This window comes from Perca fluviatilis, chromosome 17 (genome assembly GCF_010015445.1).
Source record: "Perca fluviatilis chromosome 17, GENO_Pfluv_1.0, whole genome shotgun sequence".
NCBI lineage: Eukaryota > Metazoa > Chordata > Actinopteri > Perciformes > Percidae > Perca > Perca fluviatilis.
Window position 1 is genome coordinate 16,279,577 of NC_053128.1, and position 18,810 is coordinate 16,298,386.

The 18,810-nt window shown below is 40.7% G+C and overlaps 1 protein-coding gene across 7 annotated transcripts in view; it reads right to left on the bottom strand.

The window, feature by feature from the left end:
* Window positions 1-18,570, bottom strand: part of LOC120545627 (NMDA receptor synaptonuclear signaling and neuronal migration factor) — a 44,300-nt gene extending 25,730 nt beyond the window's left edge. For 4 of the 7 annotated variants that reach the window (XM_039780153.1, XM_039780149.1, XM_039780150.1 and 1 more), the window contains exons 1-5: window positions 18,298-18,570; window positions 5,106-5,167; window positions 3,893-4,804; window positions 3,067-3,133; window positions 1,360-1,365 (exon numbers count right to left, since the gene is read on the bottom strand). In XM_039780153.1, the coding sequence (XP_039636087.1) occupies window positions 1,360-1,365; window positions 3,067-3,133; window positions 3,893-4,804; window positions 5,106-5,167; window positions 18,298-18,368 (1,118 nt within the window). In that variant the 5' untranslated portion in view covers window positions 18,369-18,570. The remainder of the gene's footprint in view (window positions 1-1,359; window positions 1,366-3,066; window positions 3,134-3,892; window positions 4,805-5,105; window positions 5,168-18,297) is intronic. The other 3 variants (XM_039780152.1, XM_039780148.1, XM_039780151.1) reach the window with 2 other exon arrangements.
* Window positions 18,571-18,810: the final 240 nt, after the last annotated feature.

Here is an 18,810-nt window from a genome sequence, read left to right on the forward strand (position 1 = left end):
AAACATGGTGTGAAATGCATCACTGCCGATGTGTGATTATTCATCAAACTTGATTGTTGTTAATCAGAAAAGATGTGACCCAACAGTCCTGTGAAGCTGATTAACATTTGTCCAGGGACAGAGCTAGAGATAGGGCATCTCCAACCGTGCTTAACATAATTGATTGACTCTGGGTAAGTAGTGGAAAGTAGCTTGTAGAATTCCCAAAAAAACAAAATGTTGGCTGTGGCCATATAGATATATAGAATATCATCAGCTGTTTCCTTTTTATTATTGTAAGAATTTAGAATAAACCCTCAAAATTTACTTCAAGCTAGCGGCCAGAGGTTAGCTTGGTCAGTATACAAAGAGCAGCTCGGGGTTAGTTGGGTTTAGTTGGGTGAGATGTAGTTGGAGCAGGGGTTGTGCAGTATGAAATGTCAAAGACTTGGCTTGGTTTAGGCATAATAAACTATGACTGTTATGAATGTTAACATCTGATTGCTTAACCTACTTCTAAGATCGCCTATACACTCCTTTCCTTTGGGCAATTTGCACGCACCAGATTTCACATTGGATATTTACCTACCGAGACATCTGACTGATAACTGACTTCTTTTCACTGATAGAACTGATAGAAAAGTTTTACCAGAAGGTAATATGGATCATGTTAGCACTATAAATACTTGTTCTTAACAAATCTCTCCAGAGCCAATTGCCACAGTCGGTTCCAAATACGCCTATAGTCAGCCAGCACACATTTAGTGATAATTGGCGACGTCTGTGGAGCCGGATTAGAGCACTAACATGCCTGCCACAAAAATCTTAAATGGCCAAACTCTATCTATCGCTGTGTCCTTAGTGGTGTGTGTGTGTGTGTGTGTGTGTGTGTGTGTGTGTGTGTGTGTGTGTACCAAACTGACAGAACTGCTGGCTAAATGTGAGCTGACAGGGTTTAGGTCAGCCAAGACACAGACCGACATTTTCCTGACTTGAGCTTGGCAGACTTACTCAGCTGCAGTGGATTAAACTGGACTGTATCCCTGCTGTTTCATGAAAATCCTGTAACTCAGTTTTCCTCCTTTTGGCTTTTTTTTCTCACTTTAATTAAAATACATTATTTGTGCTGACTAGGTTTCTACTTGACAATCCATAACTGTCAATCAGATGATGATTGATGTTTCCTAAAGAAACTTTTTTTTTTGCCAGGCCAGAATTACCCAAACAAGCACCTTGGTTCCATCTTGTTATGGTCAGTAAGTTTTTAGATGAAACCCAAAAATGAAGATTAAATGGTAGACATCATAGTTAAGTAGCAGCAGTTAACAACAAGGTAAGATAGGTAAGAAAAAAATTAAGCCAGCAGGGAAGTATACTCACGATATCCTGTTGTTGGGTATCCCATGATTAATTAGCAAGAAGAGAGGAGAGGGAGAAAAAAACAACAACGTTTAGGCACCAGTGAGCAATGAGTCCAATAAAAACAGATAGAGGTTTGCTGGAAGCTGCTGGAGATTCTACTTTTTTATGTGAAGATATCTTTTACAGCTGCAGGTGATCTTGGGACAGAATCTCAGCCTGCTATCATACTTACACAGATGGATGCTCACAAGCACTTTTATACAGACGCACACACTATGCTTTCTTTTAAACTTTCTTCAAAGAAACACACCATTGGTATTACGTGTTTTAACCTATGAACTAGAAACTGCACACGTCACATCCTGTCAATCAAGTACGAATTTTAGCCATGCTAGCAGCATGCCTTTAGGGATGGCAATGCAGGTCTGTTGATCGGCCGGTCGGCTTCGGTCTATACTAAAATGTCAACAACTTTTGGATGCATCAATTCTAATAACTGGTGATCTTGTGACTTTTCATCTAGTGCCACCAACAGGTCAAAATGTCATCCAATACATCCAATACTTTCATTCATAACCAAATACTCTCAAAACTAATGGTTTCGTACTGTAGTTAACACATGTTAGCATGTGAATACACTGTACTAAGATTGTGAGCATGGTAAACATCCTTGTTAAACAGCCACATGTTGGCATTGGCATTGTGACCATGTTAGCACCACTGTGCTTAACCCTTGTGTTGTCCTTCGGGTCCCAGTGACCCGAAGGACAACACAAGGATTATGTACTTCCCTTTACTTTGTTGAGAATTGCTCTCTAAACAAGGGTTAATACAGCACCTTAGTTCTTGTTTGTACAGCATTTTGGTCAGCTTAAACTGTGTTTAAATGTGTTCTAGAAATAAACTTTACTTACTTACTTTACAAGAAACAGGGTTTAGAGAGCAATTCTCAACAAAGTAAAGGGAAGTACATAATCCTTGTGTGGTCCTTCGGGTCATTGGGACCCGAAGGACCACACAAGGGTTAAGTACAACCTCACACAGCCGCTAGTATTGCTTTAGACTTTGTCTTTTTAGGTTAGTTTACTAGATTTAAGTGAATAATTGGTTGCTTTTAGCACACTATGAAAAATTAACCCGCAGATACTTGAAACTTGCTTAACTCAACAACTTATCACTGTAATATGAATAAATTAATGACAAACAGTGTAGTAAAATTAAATCTATAAGATCAACAATCAAACTCCGACATTGTGGAAGTGATAATGAGACTGTGGTCACGTTTTCCCAAGAATCAAATGTCAAATGGTCCATAAGGTGAGCTTTCAAAACAAACCCTGCTTACAACTTTACCATGCATCAATTATTCAACTTTTACAAAACCATAAAAAGAATTGACAAATTATTCACTATGATGGATTGTCCTCCTTGAGTGAGCCTTAAAGGTGTGCAAGCTGTTTTTATAGCTTACTGAAATGAAAATCAATGGCAACCTGGAAGGTAAGAAATCAATCTAAAAACCTATAGCAAGCTTTGAAAAATGGTTTGCTGTGATGTAAAGTATGCAGTTTGTAGTTAATGGCCTAAAATGTGCAAAAACACAAGTATGTTCCGTTAACTCACACCAGCCTGACCTTTCATACACCATAAATGTGACTGCGTGTGCATGTATGTGTGTTTGTGTAAATGCAAGATATATATGTGCTTCAAAGGTTCGACACTCACGCCTGCATGGTTGTTGTGGCAGTTTGAAAGCTGAACATATTTTCCTTGGGAAACCAGTTAGTGTCCTCTGCAAATGGAGAGAAAATTGATAATTTCAGGGTTAAGTGAAAAAACTGAAAAATATATCCCATATCGGCAATTGTAATAAATATATATTAGAAATATGGAAGCAACAGCACCAGCACTTGACAGTCCACCACTCCACAAATGGAGAGAGGGAGACACACAGAAGGAGACAGCAGAGGAGAGAGACGAGGAGACGGAGTCAGATATACAGACCACCACGTCACATCCAACAACAAACCCTCAATCCCCACCAGAGCTGAGACGAAATAGATTTGAATTGTAATACTAACTCACTTTAATGGATGTTTTACTTTAATTCATCCAGACATAGGCCTAAACTCTTCATTAGACTGATTTGTCACAGTAAAATAACTTAAAATTAAAAACTAACTGCAAAGTTTCTTTGTTATTCCTTACTAGATGCTCACCAAAGGGTTAAGTGTGATTTGTTAATTGTTTTCACTGAAGTGAGCTTTAAACCTTCATGAAGCCTAGAATTATTACTTATAAAAAAATATAATTAAACTGTCACAAACACTAAATGTAAGGGTAAGCATGTTTAAATGGATCCCTAATTTTTACCTAAAAAATGCAGTCAGGCAAGTGATTGAAATTAGTCAAATGCTATTTCATCTCTGGTCCAATGTCAAACCAACCAATGCCATTCACGGGGTCTTTTGAACAAACCCTGACCCCCCACCCCCCGCCCTTGTTTGGAATTCAGCGCCTCTCCTTTCCTCTGTGTCCTCCGCCCTCTCACCTCTCTCCAGACCAGTCACCCGGTCCACACTCCACATCCTCTCTAGGCGTCGGTGCTGCTTGCCTGCCTCTCGGGACGCGCTCTCCAGGTCCAGGGAGCCCTGGCTCCGCGAGGGGGTGCTGCTGCATGACTCACAGGCCAGCCCGCTGCACTCCCCCTCCCCTTTTCCACCCTCTCCCCAGCCGCGGATGTTGTGGGCGCTGACGGAGGTCTGCAGTGGGGGTTGAGACAGGTGATGGTGGTGGCCGTGGTGGTGTGATCCATGATGGGAGTGGGATCCAGCGACGGCTAAAGACTGCTGCTGGTTGCTACTGCTGCTTCCACTTGCCCCGCTACTTCCTCCACTACTGGAAGGGGCATTGGTGCCCGAGACGCTGTGGTGGTGGTTCCCGTGGTGCGTGTCGTGATGGTTTCTGTGATGGTGGCTGATGCCACGACCACTGCTGGCCTGGTGGAACTGGGTTGGAGACGATGAGGTGGAAGAAGGGGAAGTGGAGGGCTGGATCAAGCCACCTCTGGATCCCACCCCGCCACTCCCCGACTTCTCCTTCAGGACGTCCAGTTCTAGGCTCTCCTTGCTGCCCCGGCCACTGCTCATCAGCATACCCCGCTGGCTGGTGATGGTGTACACACGGGCAGGCTGCAGAGTGCACTCAACGCACTTCTGCTGGTCTTCCTCTGCTGAGAAGCTGCGCTCTAGGGACAGTCGCGATGCTTTGGTAGAGATGATGATGGAAGGGGGAGGGGGCTGGAGTAAGCCCAGCGGGGGTTTCACCAAACTGGGCTCCCGGTTGTCCTCACAGCCCTTGGTGGTGTTGGAGCAGGGATGGAGGTGGTTGTTGTTGTTGGGGCCAGTCGTGTCACTTGGCGACTCCTGGTCTGGACCCACCAAGGTTTCACGCAAAGGATGAGCTAGAATGATAGTAAAAAAAAAAAAGACAAATATGAGCGTTAAATAATGAAAGATATACCAAGGTGCTAGAGGAGCAAGGAGAAGAGAGAGAGGGGAAAATGAAGATGTCAAGGTGAGGATGACACAGATAATAATATCTTTCTTTGGTTATCAGCTATTGTAGTGACACACTAATGATCACAGCCTGGCATTTCAACAGAGGATGAGGTGAAACAGGTGGAGGAAGGATCAGAGACCACAAAGGAATAGGCTGAGCAGGATAGAGGGATGGGCAAATGGCAGGATGGCTGAGACGCTGACCTGATCTGTTTCGGTTTTCAGGGTGTGTGTGGGACAGGTACTCTCCAAATGCTCGCGCTGCTCTGTGGGGACACACACACATGACACACATAAAGACATTACTTCATGGGTGGAAAGGAGGGGTGAGTTGGAAGGAGAGGAAATGGAAGGGTAGAGAAGAGAGAAGGGCAAGGGAATTGTAAATTATAAACCTAATTGCCTTCTTTGTAGGCTTGTGCCACCCACAGATTAAAGATGCAGCTGTTTTATCTCCACACTTCAGGCAGCCTCAGACTGAAAGCGAGACAGAGTACGAGACCGCTATAGGAGATAGAGTGAAGGATTGTTTGACTTCATTTGGCGGTTGGCCCTTGTTTTGGGGGAAAATATTTATTTGTGTGGGGGGTGTGGTTTTTTTTTTTTTTTTTTTTTTATACACACACAGAATGTATGTATTTTTTTTAATAAAAGTGGATGTATATACTGCATCTTCGTGTCGAGAAAAATACTTAACCTTGACCACAACTGAAGACGACTGCTTAGAGATGTGCTGAAAATAGAAGCTGTGAGCTCCATAAACACAGTACTGAATCTGGTGCTTAGCTCCCTTTTTCGATTCTTTTACTCACATACAGAAAAAGACATAGAAATACACTACAGATGTTCATTCAGCCACATATAGCAAAAACTCAATATCATAGAGGGCGTCAGCTTTTGTTTTTTTAAATCGCCCCAGGTCTCACAATTGAATGTCACTGACCTCCTAATGTTCCTCTAGTCAGTGTGTGACAGCAGGGCAAAAATGAGGAAAGAGAGACGGGCCAAAAGAAAGACGAATAACTCTGAAGATGTGCTTTCAATGTCAATCTGGAACTGAGAGGAAATGAACCCCAGCAATAACTATTAGGTATATAGATTCATGACAGTAATTAAGAATGATGGAGGGAGGAGAGGAAAGAAGACAATGTGAGTAACTCGAATGCTGTATGCTAATAATATTGAGTTAGTCTATTGCATTCTCATGATGAGATTGCCATTCCTCCAATTGACTGTAGTTGGTTTGCTAATAAGGCACAATCTCTTTCAAACTACATTTACTTGAGTATATTTTTGAGGCATAATTAGGCCTGTCACGATAACAAATTTTGCTGGACGATAAATTGTCCCAGAAATGATTGCGATAAACGATAATATTGTCGTTCTGAGACCATTTTTATCTAATATAATGATAATGGCATAATAATGCAGGTACACCTTTTCAAAGATCAATAAACTTTTATTTCTAAAGAATATTTAACACTGGAACTAGAAGACATTTTAAATATCCACAATAAATGAACAAAACAACCAAAAAAAATAAATAAAATGGACTCTCAGTCTCTGTTAACAAAAAAAGCACTTGAATAAAAACCAAACACAATCAAAAACAATAAATATAATGGAAATTTTTCCAGCCAAGATAATTTCCATTTCAAAATGATCAAGCTCATTTTTATTTATCATGACAATATCATTGATTTATTGCATATTGCGACAGGCCTATATATAATATTTTCACTCCACTACCTTTCAGAAATAATGCAGCTTTAATCTGTTATTTAACTCATGCTATAGTTTAAATTACCCAACAGCATATGAAGATGTAAGAACTAGTGCCACCTTGACTACCTATAGCAATAAAACACATATTAAGACATCTATGATTTTAAACTCTTCAGCATTCAACTTCTTCTGTACTTTTTGAAACTCAATTTTACTGTAATACTTATTTTACAGCTGACAATTTGATTCATGAGAATACTCACTGTATGCAAACTGACTTTTAACAGAGGTTTCAATTAGTTTATCACTAATGATTTACTAGTACAGGAAGATTGTGAGTCAGCATATATATATATATATATATATATATATATATATATATATATATATATATATATATATATATATATATTTAAACCTGGTGTAACGCATTATGCATAATTTATTAAATTAATACCGATGTGATCCTGCAAAATAACCTGATGTGTCTACAGCTGCAGTTACAGTGTCAAGGGTCAATTAACTGTTTACATCCTTTAGTACATTTAGGAAAGTGGCCTGTTTTCCTTATGCAGCTCAGATGTGTGGTGACCGAGCAGAAGAATCCCCTGAATGCAGGGGAGTCTGTGGGTGAAGGCCTCCTTCCTGGCAGCTTTGTTAATTATTAAAGCCTGTCCAGTACAGTAAGAGCAGGATTGCAGTGAAAACAGACACACATTTCTCTGATGCACCATCCTCTAGTTTCCTATTTAAACTCAGCCCCGTCAAGAGAGATTACATTTTACCTATGCTACCTTTTAACAACAGCACAGTTATAATGCTACATAAATGACCTGAGGAGCTCCTGTTAATGGAACTATGACTTCATTATTCAAGTTAATAACCCGCAGCATCATTTGCCACATTAATTATTTGTGAATACATACATCAGTAATTAAAGAGCATATGTTTTGACACTATCACCGCCCCCTTTATCTGTGTGTGTGTGTGTGTGTGTGTGTGTGTGTGTGTGTGTGTGGCGTGTGTATGTCTGCATGCAATGATGTAACAAGCAACCACTCCCGTTAAGGATAAATGTAGTCTACACTCTAATCAGCAGGTGTTCCTCTGAAGCTCTGAGACATTTTCATTTTGCCCTCCTGTTTTTATTATTCAACAGGCCAGGCACTCTCATTAGAATCAGCAAACAATGGTGCAAGAGACTCACTTCATCCATTATACATGAGAGGAAACAGAATTGGAAACGGATAGAGCAAAGCGCCTCTCAATCCATCCTTTAAACAAACCCTCTGTCTGTTTTGTCAGACACCAGGGGATGTCAGGGACACAGGTGCATTATGCAGCAGGGGAGAGATACCCTGCGCACATGTGAAAAAGGAAGAACAAGATAGAAGATGGAAAGAAAGAGGAAGAGCCTGACAGGCAGATATGGAATTTGTCCTGCATGCTCTCAGACATGTGACAGCGGTTTGGGGAGAGAAACCAGTTAGGGAGGGGAGTATCTGAGAAGGAGAGACGAAGGGGAGTGTACAGAGAAAAATGGGGGCATATTAAAAATGATAGGTGGACAGATGGAGCACAGTCAGGACAATGTGGAAGAAAGATGCGGATTCCTCCTCTGGACAGCTGCATCAACTCAACCCTAAAATCCTTTGTGTCATTTAACCTCTAAAGGGGCTACGTATGATACTGTCATGTATGCTATGAAACGTGTCAAACAGCAGTGGCAATGATGGCACAGGTTCAAGTTCAGTGTCTTGGATTCAGATCAGACCAGATTAGATATTCTGAAAGTAGTCTGGATCAATGGATCTGTGTGTTGCCGTTCTCAAACTCCATTCGCTTCGGAACTTTGAGCTAGCAATCTACAAGCTGAAAATGGCAAGTTAAAAAAAAATAAAAATTGGATTGTGGAACAAGGCAGGCTTGCTTGGTTCTTTCAGGGTATGGTTGTAAAGATTTACAAAGAATATGTTTACGGCATTTACTATGTAACTGGGACTTTTTGGGATTGATTGGAGAGGATTATGTGGATGAAGTACACACGGCGATGCACTGATAAGAGCAAATTACGTTAGCCATCTATACAGCTAATTTAAATAACTTGCATTACTGTATTGTATGAACAGTTAACTTCATTTAATATTGTATGTGGCGTTTTCTTTTGTGGGGTGCAAATGTTCCACAAAAACAAGTTCCTTTTGCAGAGCCACGGTCGCTGTGTCCAAAGCATAGCGTCACCCAAGACAATTGTGATTGGTTTAAAGAAATGCAAACAACCCAGAGCGTATCCCTGCCATGACATAGTTGAGTCACATATCAAGTAGCAGCTACTCACAGTCAGAAACACCGGTGAAATCACTCTGTTTCACGGGAAACAAAAACAAGAGCAGACTTTACCATAAGGCAAGGTAGGCAACTGCCTGGGAGCCCGAAGTAAAACCTCCAAACAGCTATAGATTCATATATTATATGTTTAGATATGAAAAATATTGAATATGTTAAAATTCTAACTCATTGTACTAATGTACAGAAGGTCCCCAAAGGCCCTTACAAATTATGCAACTCAACTGTATACTACTAATAACTTACTGTATACTTTTTCCTCAGTGGAAAACATTGTACTACTGTACATTTAGACATTACATCTGACAGAGAAAGGTTGCTGGTTACCTTGCAGATTCAGATTTTCCTCACAAAATATCACAATTAAAATATTATGCATTATTATTTATTAAACTATCAAGTATTATATTAGAGTTGAAAGCTCCATCTTGAACAGACATGAAGAAAATTTAAGTAGCTTACATTGTGCTGATAATGCCTATCTTTCACTCTTTACTTTAAGTAAACATTTGAATGCAGGGCTTGTACTGTGTGGTATTAATAATTTTACTTCAGAAAAAAAACCATTTTGAGTAGGCGTACTTCTTCTAACACTGCCAATACCAACATTCCCAGTTAGAGAAAGGATGAAAAGTTATGAAAATCGCTGTTTAGCTGGGAACCAAGTTGAGTCGTTTTGGTTTTGTCAGTCAGAGTGAAGCTAGTGTTATGCGCTGCTGTTGTCACCATGGGAGGTAATAATTGTGTGGGGGGTGTCTTGGTTCAGGCTGGTTCAGATTACAGAGCCTCCATACTTTGCACATTTGCACATTAGCTCACAACAGCGCGCTGGTCTGACGTCTCTTTCGTGCATGTGGGTCGGATGACCAGCCGAACGGACCCATCCACCCTAACCTCCTCTGTATGCAGACTTTGTCATTCAAAAGATAACATCACTTGACTTCCTTTTTTTTCTCGCGATGGACAACAGTCATAATTACTACGAAGTAGGCTTTGTCACTTTAACAAAAGTCGTTTTGATCATTTGCTGAAACTCCTGATGCTGTCATATTTTTTTGGGAGGACAGTCTCCAACTACATCTCCAACAAGGATGCTACATGGTCCAATGTCTTAGACCAAACTCCTCTCCCAGATTAGCTCTAATTCTGTTATGTTAACTACTGTGGGTGCAAAGTACAACCTGAAGCTCCTGCTGAGTGAGGGTGAACATGAGCATATTTATCCTCTTGTCTGGGTCTACAGTTCAGCACACACTGTAGTGTACTCAGCATTTCATAAGCTGAATGAGTCAGACCCAATTACAAACACTCCACTCCTCCTTAAACACTAAACCACAAACCTCGCCATTAAAAGAATCCTCAACAACAGGAAGATACACCTCAGAAGCACTTCATCTCTTTTAATGGATCTGGACGGAACAATACATAACTAGATACTTGACAGATGGGAACATTGCAAAACTGAGAAATACCCTTTATCTCTTTAGTCTCTTTAAGTTTGTGCTTACTAATGGATGCAGGTCGTGAAACATTGCTCATTACTTATTCCAGTGTTACTTTATAATTTTCTTATTAGGGGTGTAAATCACAAGTTTTATCACAATACTGTATCATATTGATTCTTTGGACAATACGATATTTGCGAATATCACAAAGTCTGCCACGATACGATTTCAATTCAGGGGCTTGCGATTGTTATGAGACAATATCATATGCCCATTTAACACAGTTACATTTATATCAACTAACAAAAAGCAACTAAAATTTGATTTGACATTTATATTACTTGGCTCTTCCAGACATTTAAATGAAAAACGAACTATTCCTTTAAAGAAAAAACAGATATAAACTGGGAATTTCAAAATAAAGGCACATCTAGAGATGATATTGAATTGTTGATCATTGAATCGATATATCGATCCAGATCAATGTATCATTACACCCTTACTTATTTAACTTTTTTTGTATGACTTCAATTGTCCTGTTAGGTTTACTCTGACATACAGTATGTAAAATGCCCACCAACATTTGGATATGTGACAGGCAAGCAAACCATCTTTCGCTACAAACCAGAGGACTTTGACCTTTTCCAAGTGGAGACAAATTAAAGTAAATGTAATGTGTGGATTGTAGGTAAAGTCATTGTAATTAAATGTAAAATAAAGAACCACTTTCAATAAGATAATTAGAAGGGTAGATAATTTGGAACAGAGAAAAATAGATAACACTTTTGGCAAATAGGTAAGAAGGTGGTGCTTCTTGCACCATCATTAAATTTAAGTGATAATCTTAAAGATTTTTATTTAAATAAATTAAGTTACTATCTATCACCGAATGAGGTAACAGAATGGTGATTGAGCCAAGCCCTTGCATTTGCAGTATTACGTTAGTGACGCATTTTCCATCACCCAGCAGTGGTTGGTCCGCTAGAGAGGGTAGATGGAGATAACGCAACAGACTTGCTCTTTAACTCACTTGTGTGTGAAGCGACCTTTTTCTGGTCTTTGCTAACTTTGCAAGAAAACAGTTACATTAGCAGAACAAACAAAAAGCAATGACTACAGACGCTGAAACAATTGCACATCTAAAGAAAAGGAAATAAATTTGACGTTCAGAAGAAGGCAACTGCCAACTGACTGATGTCACTCAGGCGACACTGTTGTGATCTCTGTGAAGTACGAAAAAAATAGCTGCCGCCAAAGAGAAACGAAATGGAGATTGTAACTTTAAGATGTAATTTTGACCAACAAATTATTTCCATGGCTACAAAAGGGACACTAAAGACTTACAGGTTATACTCTGATATTTACAAACTGACATACAGTTACTTATTGAGAGGCATGTATTAAAATGCTGCAACATACTGTACAGTATTTCATTCTATTATTGACCCTTATTTAATCATCTCGTGCCCTTTCTCTGTGGATTCTCATGCCGTTTAACACTGTGACCATAGTATATCTTTAGAGGACAAGCAGCTCGAGGCCATCACTCCCCTGGCAGTGCTCCCAATGGTCTGAATATCATCAGAGCTGATGTCTCTCCACTGTAAACAATGGGCTGCCAGGCAAAGAGATTCCTCACTCTTAATGCTCCTTAATTGAATCCACCTCTCAGATGGTCTAATTGAATTGGGTTTCCACACACACACACACACACACACACACACACACACACACACACACACACACACACACACACACACTAGAGCTGTCAGTCTTCCTCTATACCATTCAAATTTCATTTATTATTTTTTATATTTGAATAATATTTGAATATTTAATGCTCAAATGCAGCCTGTTAAAATATAATAACATAAATATGTACTACACTACTCAGGGTTATGCATTGTCAATGCCACTATAAGCATGTGGTTGTTTTTACATGTTCTGTCCACTAGAGGGACTACCAACATCAGTCTGGCCTTGAAGGGGATCTATGTCATGGCACATTGCATTTCTGGCACCGCCGCTTGCTGTCTACATTATTTTCCAGCGACAAACACAAATCAACAGAGAACTCTGTAATGAAAGATTATCTAACTAGTGTATTGAAGCAGCTCTGTTGTAAAGGTAAATGTTGCTCGGTTAGGACAATTACATCATTTTAGAAAGCACAGCCGAAACGATTTGTCATAAACTAAGTAACAACAGTGTTAGCCACGATGCTAACGGCATTGATAACTAAGCCAAACTGTGCTGCCACTACCATTTTAGTGATTTATAAGCAAACTGTTTCTTGCAGATTGTCACGTTACTGAGAATACAGCTGTTAGAAGGTAATATATGAAGTCAAAGCTAACTCTGACAGCTTTAGGGCAGCTAACATTAACTTCAGCTGTCTCCATGAAGCTCCCAGCTAAGCTCCTATAGTCTATATCCTTGATGTTTCACTTCCGGGATTGCTCTGTTGCCGCCAGAAAATCACCTGGATTTCACTCATGGATTTATGAGGACTATGGTTAACCTTTTCTCAGATCTCTGCAGGGTAAATCCTGACAGCTAGCTAGACTATCTGTCCAATCTGAGTTTTTTGTTGCATGACTAAAACAACTTTTAAACGTACACGTTCCACCAAAACAAGTTCCTTCTGAGCCTATTTTGCAGCGGCACCGCGGCTTTTCTAAGACGATTGATTTAAGGAAATGTCAATAAACTAGACCACGTTTTCCTCCCATCCCCGAATGCTATGTGGAGTAGCCAGACTCTCCTCCAGCGCACTTTGGAGGAGGGTCTGGCAAAGCGAGACTAAAGCTCCTATAACTCGCGAAGCAGATAGGAAACCAGAACGAGCAAACTATTGATAAATTATAACAAGCATTTTGGCTCGGTGGATGTCGTTTTTAAAGTCATGTTAAAGACTATTTCCCATTGTGTACTAACATTTCTTAGTACGTAACGTTAGCTGACAATGCCTTGCGTTTCTCACTCACGTAACTTATTGTTCATCAGACGTGACATGAGAAGAGGGAGATTAGCTAACATTAGCCAACCTATTTATAAAAAACAAATCACATTTGAATAGTAATTTCAGCATTCGAAAAGTATTGAGCTTTCAACCATATCGCAAGGTCTTTATCGTCAAATTAAGCTCGCTCAGTTGTCACTGCACTGTAGAAATAGTGCTCAAAATAGTGGAAAATTTGAACATCTACCTTTCGACTTGGGTTGAGATTGTTTTGTTAAGAATAAATACAAAATAGAATAAATATGCGCAATAGCAGACAGACACAGACAAACAATCACTCAACACTGCTGGAACCCTAATCATTCTTCAGACTGTAATCAATAAAACCTGCCTTAATAAGCATATTAATGGAAAAGACTTACACTGTCTGATTGAACAGAGGAGGGTGGAGAAATGCTCAAATATGGATGCTACTGAAAAACAAAAATACACAGGGTATATATATTTTGAAATACATGAGTAAAAAAGGAAATAAGAAAGCACCAATGAAGCCGGTTATTAACAAAGAATGATTAGAAACACAGCCTCCCTTTGTTGAACTTGAGTGATTCTGAAGAACTTATTTCAAACAATTAGGTAACAGCCCTCACCGTCCATGAACAAAGTGCCTCCTGGTCTACAACAAAGACAGTTGCACCTGCCGACTGCCACGAATAAACTAAGACACAATATTACATTTGCATCCGTCTGTAGAAACCAATCCTTTCATCTTTCATGCTATCTTTCACACCCCCACAGCTCTGTGATAGCTGTTGTCCGAAGCCCTTCACCTGAACCACAGCACAGCCCTCCTCTCTGGTTGATAGAAAGATCAAAGCGTTTGCTTTTTCACTCAGTGTCGCAGAATTCTGGTGTGCAAATGGGAGGTAATCTCATCCTCTCTTTTTTTCACCCCGTCGCTCTCAGTCACTTGCTAGTACTGCTCATGAGCTGCTGGAGGGGAGAGTGTGACCTGTTTTATAACCAGCAATCCATAAACATGCATAAGATGACACAGGCACAGAAGAACACCGTGCACAAGAAGCTAGTGTCTCTTTAGTGTTTCCTGTGTATTGTATGCAAGCCTACGATCGTGGTTATTCATTCTTGTGTGGTGTCCGCTAACAAATCGTCATTCCTCAATGACAAAATAGGTCATTTTTCAGTGCTTTCCAAATTGACTCTTATGAGCATTTTCTGATCTGGCACACCTATCGGTAGGACAGACATTCTGGACATGCAAGTAACAATTAAGTAACAAGAAACAATTACAATGTCAGTGACTGTCCACCACTTTGTTCCACTCCAAAATGTCTCAACAACTATTGGTAGATTACCATAAACGTTGGTACAGACATTAGTGGCCCCGAGAGGGTGAAGCCTACTGACTTTGGTGATCCCCTGACTTCACCTCTAGCGCTACCAGTAGGTTGACATTTTTTGGTTTTTAGTCACATGTCTTGACCACCATGGGACCGATTGCCATGACATTTGGTACATATATCCAAGAAATCTTCATGGTTAAGGATGGAAAAACATTGTCTCCATGTTTTAATGAAACCAGCACTGATAGAAAACAGCATACAAACCCTAGTCCCCCATGTCAAAATCAGATGCTTTTATGCTCAATTCTACAAATGTTTAGACTATATTTGAGGTGGTATATATCACGATGGTTCCTGCTTTGCAACTGAACATTGAACAAACATGATTGTGTGAAGGACTGTTGCCTATTTTTTTGTTTGCTTTGGGAGAGGACAGTCTTTATTTGCACAACCACAAGATGTCGCAAGTCAGGAAAACATACAGTAATAAATATGAGTTGCTTTTAGACACTTAAATAAATGACCACTGATGTCTTCACAGTATGCAGTGCACTGGTTGGTTCATTGCGCACATAAATGAAATGTAACAAACTCAATCTATGCCATGGCCTCCACAAACAGTAGTCGTAGTCAGACTAAGGTTTATGCAAGAGGAACAGATTTAAAAAGTTGTGAGGAATGATAAATGGGTTTCTGTGTAGATTTCTGTGAAGTATGTGGGTGTGTTTGTGTGAGTCCTACACCTGCAGAGTGAGGAAATTTCTTTAAGAGGGTATTTTAGGATAAGGACTTGGGTTTAGAGTTAGTTAATTTGGTTTAAATTAGGTCATGGTGTTAGGTAGGTACTTTATTAAGATTACAGTAGGTTATGGTTATGTGTGTAGTTTTAGGCATTATGGATTGGAAACAGGGAGTGAATAAAGTCCGTAGTGGGTCTTCATGAGCCAAAAGACTTTTTGTGTTTAGAGAGAGAGAAAAGAATAAATGTATATGTCGAGTTATGGTAATAAAAGATGATGACTCAGATTTATACACATACACCTGCATTTAATTGCCTGTAGGATTCTAAATGTGCAGAAAAGTGTGTATGTGTGTGCCTCAACTATTACACAATTCCCAGTATGCAGGCAGATAAAGGTATGCCATATGGTAGACTGCACACAGAGGCACATACTAACCTTTTCACAACCATTTCACATAAACAGCAACTGAGTTGCAACCACATAGCAGTAAACTGACCTTTTAGAGCTTCACCAGATATTTAAACTAAAAAATAATCGTATATCAACAAAAACAGGGAAAAGAGTCTTAAATCCTAACAATTACTAAGCAGATAAGTCCAGTTGTTTCCTGCTTAATTTTCCTGTTGATAAAGTTTATTCTGGCATGACACAAGATGAGCACTAAATGTAACTAATGTATGTTAGTGCAAAACAGATCATTGAAAATGAAAATGAAATTGGAAAAAGAAACAGTTTAAAGGTACACTGCTTTAATATAAATGCGCATTGCTACTTAATGGCTGTAATGGAAATAAGTCTATATAGATCTGACGCTGCAGTCCAGCGTGCCCTTCAGAATTCAGAATGGGAAAGAGAAGCGAGTAGATGTAGATGAAATGAAGAGCCGTATATGCACACATGCATGACTGTAAATCACATATCTATAGGTTTGTGTGAGGTGGAGTGATGCAGAAAAAAATCCACTTTTGAATGCTTGCTTCCACATTCATGAGGTCGACTGCAGGTGAAAGGCTGATCAATATTGGATGTGATTCAGCTGCATTTTCCATCTACAGGAGGCAAAGTTCATTCTGCCATTAACTCCGAAAAATTAAACTCTGTATTGTGTTTGTGGTTCTGTGGGAGAGAGAGAGGGGGAGTATAAATGTGTGTGTGTGTGTGTGTGTGTGTGTGTGTGTGTGTGTGTGTGTGTGTGTGTGTGTGTGTGTGTGTGTGTGTGGAGGATCATCTCATAGTTACCAGTTGTGTCAAGATGTGTAATAGTATTTCAGTAGTTCCTTTCAATAACATGAAAAAAGATGTCAGTTTGCCATGGACTCAACACACACACACACACACACACACACATACACACTTCTCTCTCTCTCTCTCTGTCTGTCCCTCTCTCTCTCTCTCTCTTACAGTAGGCTACCTGCCCAGGACACCCTCTCACTTGCCATTGCATATGACCATCATATTCTCATCTCAAGGTGGCACACACACACACACACACACACACACACACACACACACACACACACACACACACACACACACACACACGAAACACACAATCTGCAATGCATGCAAAGAAGGCTAACACGTACAGGCTGTGCAATGTAAGGAAGACACATAGCCTACAGGCTGAGATGATGACGTAATAACACATCAGCCCACATCTGTGGACGTTGGAGTCTGCACAAGTCAAGGTCATTGATTGAATTAAAGTCCCACAGCAGGGCCTGCTGTAAGGCCACTGTTGAAGCACGGAAGGCTACAGTTGTATTCTGATCTCACTCGAGATCGCGGCTCGCTGTCCGCACTTCATGTGTGGACACATGAACACAGTCACACGTGCTTCTTTTCAAACTGCAGCTTCAGCTCAACCTTATAGTCATGGAGACAGCACAGGACAGACACCGAGACCGCTTCTACATGGTGCTAGAACAGCTGGATCCGGACTCAGCCATTAAAACAAGCCATACATTCCCATACAGTGAGTGAGTCGTTAACAGCTTTTAACGGCTTGGACTCGTGCCAAACAGTCTGAGTCCCACTGCTTTATCGAGGCTGAATAAATGAACAGCCGCCTACCAGTGCTGCCCTATATGTGACCGGTCCAATAACTGACCGTCATAGTTGATCACTGCAAACGACCGAATCGATTGAAGTGATTGATTAATTGACGACTGGAACATTTGTCCGTTGGGTGAAGACAGCAGCCTCCTCGTTGCGCGCTCCGCTCGGGTCTATGCGGCCAGACAGAAAGACGTTTTTGTTTAAATTACCATTAGAAATCAGATTGCAGGCTATTTTTCACAGCAGATTATAGTCTATATTAGGTGATGCCAAAGTGAGAAAATGTATAATGGTTACTGTGAGTCACAGCAGCCCTCGCTTTGCCTCTGCATGACTTTCATTACACAATGATGCTTCATCCACATCAGCTCCGACGCGCCAGGGGCAAATATACTCTTCCAGCTAATTTAGTCCAAATAAAACACAATCTAATGGAATTACAGGGCAACCTTTCATTTAGTTGGTTACATTTGCTTATCACAGGTGCAGTTTTGAGGGTGCTGATTAAGCACACATTTACTCAGAAGCACGCCCCAGGCTAGACGGGACAGTCGGCAGACGTGCGAAAAGGGCAAAGAGCCTCTCTGCGCATTACGAAGAAGGTAGCTGTACCCGGGATAGCGCAGTGTTAATTCAACTGGCACACATGGTCTTTGCCGGGGTCGCACCTGAAGGCTGAAATACCTGTCCGCTGTCTCTCTGAGGCTGCTATATAACGGGTTACAAAGGAGGAGAGCTTCGGGTGTCACTCACCTAACTTTTGCTGCCACAGAGGATATCGCATCGTTTCTTAAATTCTTCCTTTTGGACACGGCAGTTCCCATGCTGACATGGAAACGACGCAGGCGGGAAAACGGTTCATTCCAAAGACTCGGAGGACGGAGGAAATGCGACAATGAAAACAGTATAAAAACCGCAACAACAAAAAAGAAAAGTTGATGGGAAATCCGGGAGCAGATATGTCACGCACGCGTCTGCAGAGCAAAAGATGCATATAAAGAGGAATGTTAGCCTCCCCCCCCCTCTCTCTCTCTCTCTCTCTCTCTCTCTCTCTCTCTCTCTCTCTCTCTCTCTCTCTCTCTCTGTTTCTCCGGATATGGGATATGAGCACGTACGTGGGGTAGCTGCACAGCTGTAAGCGTGTGGATGAAAATACACAGACCTCCCTCTCTCTCTCTCTCTCTCTCTCTCTCTCATTGATCTGAAAATGCAATGGGAGGATGCTTGGGGCAGTGATATCACCATCATCACAGAGAGGAGGGGGCT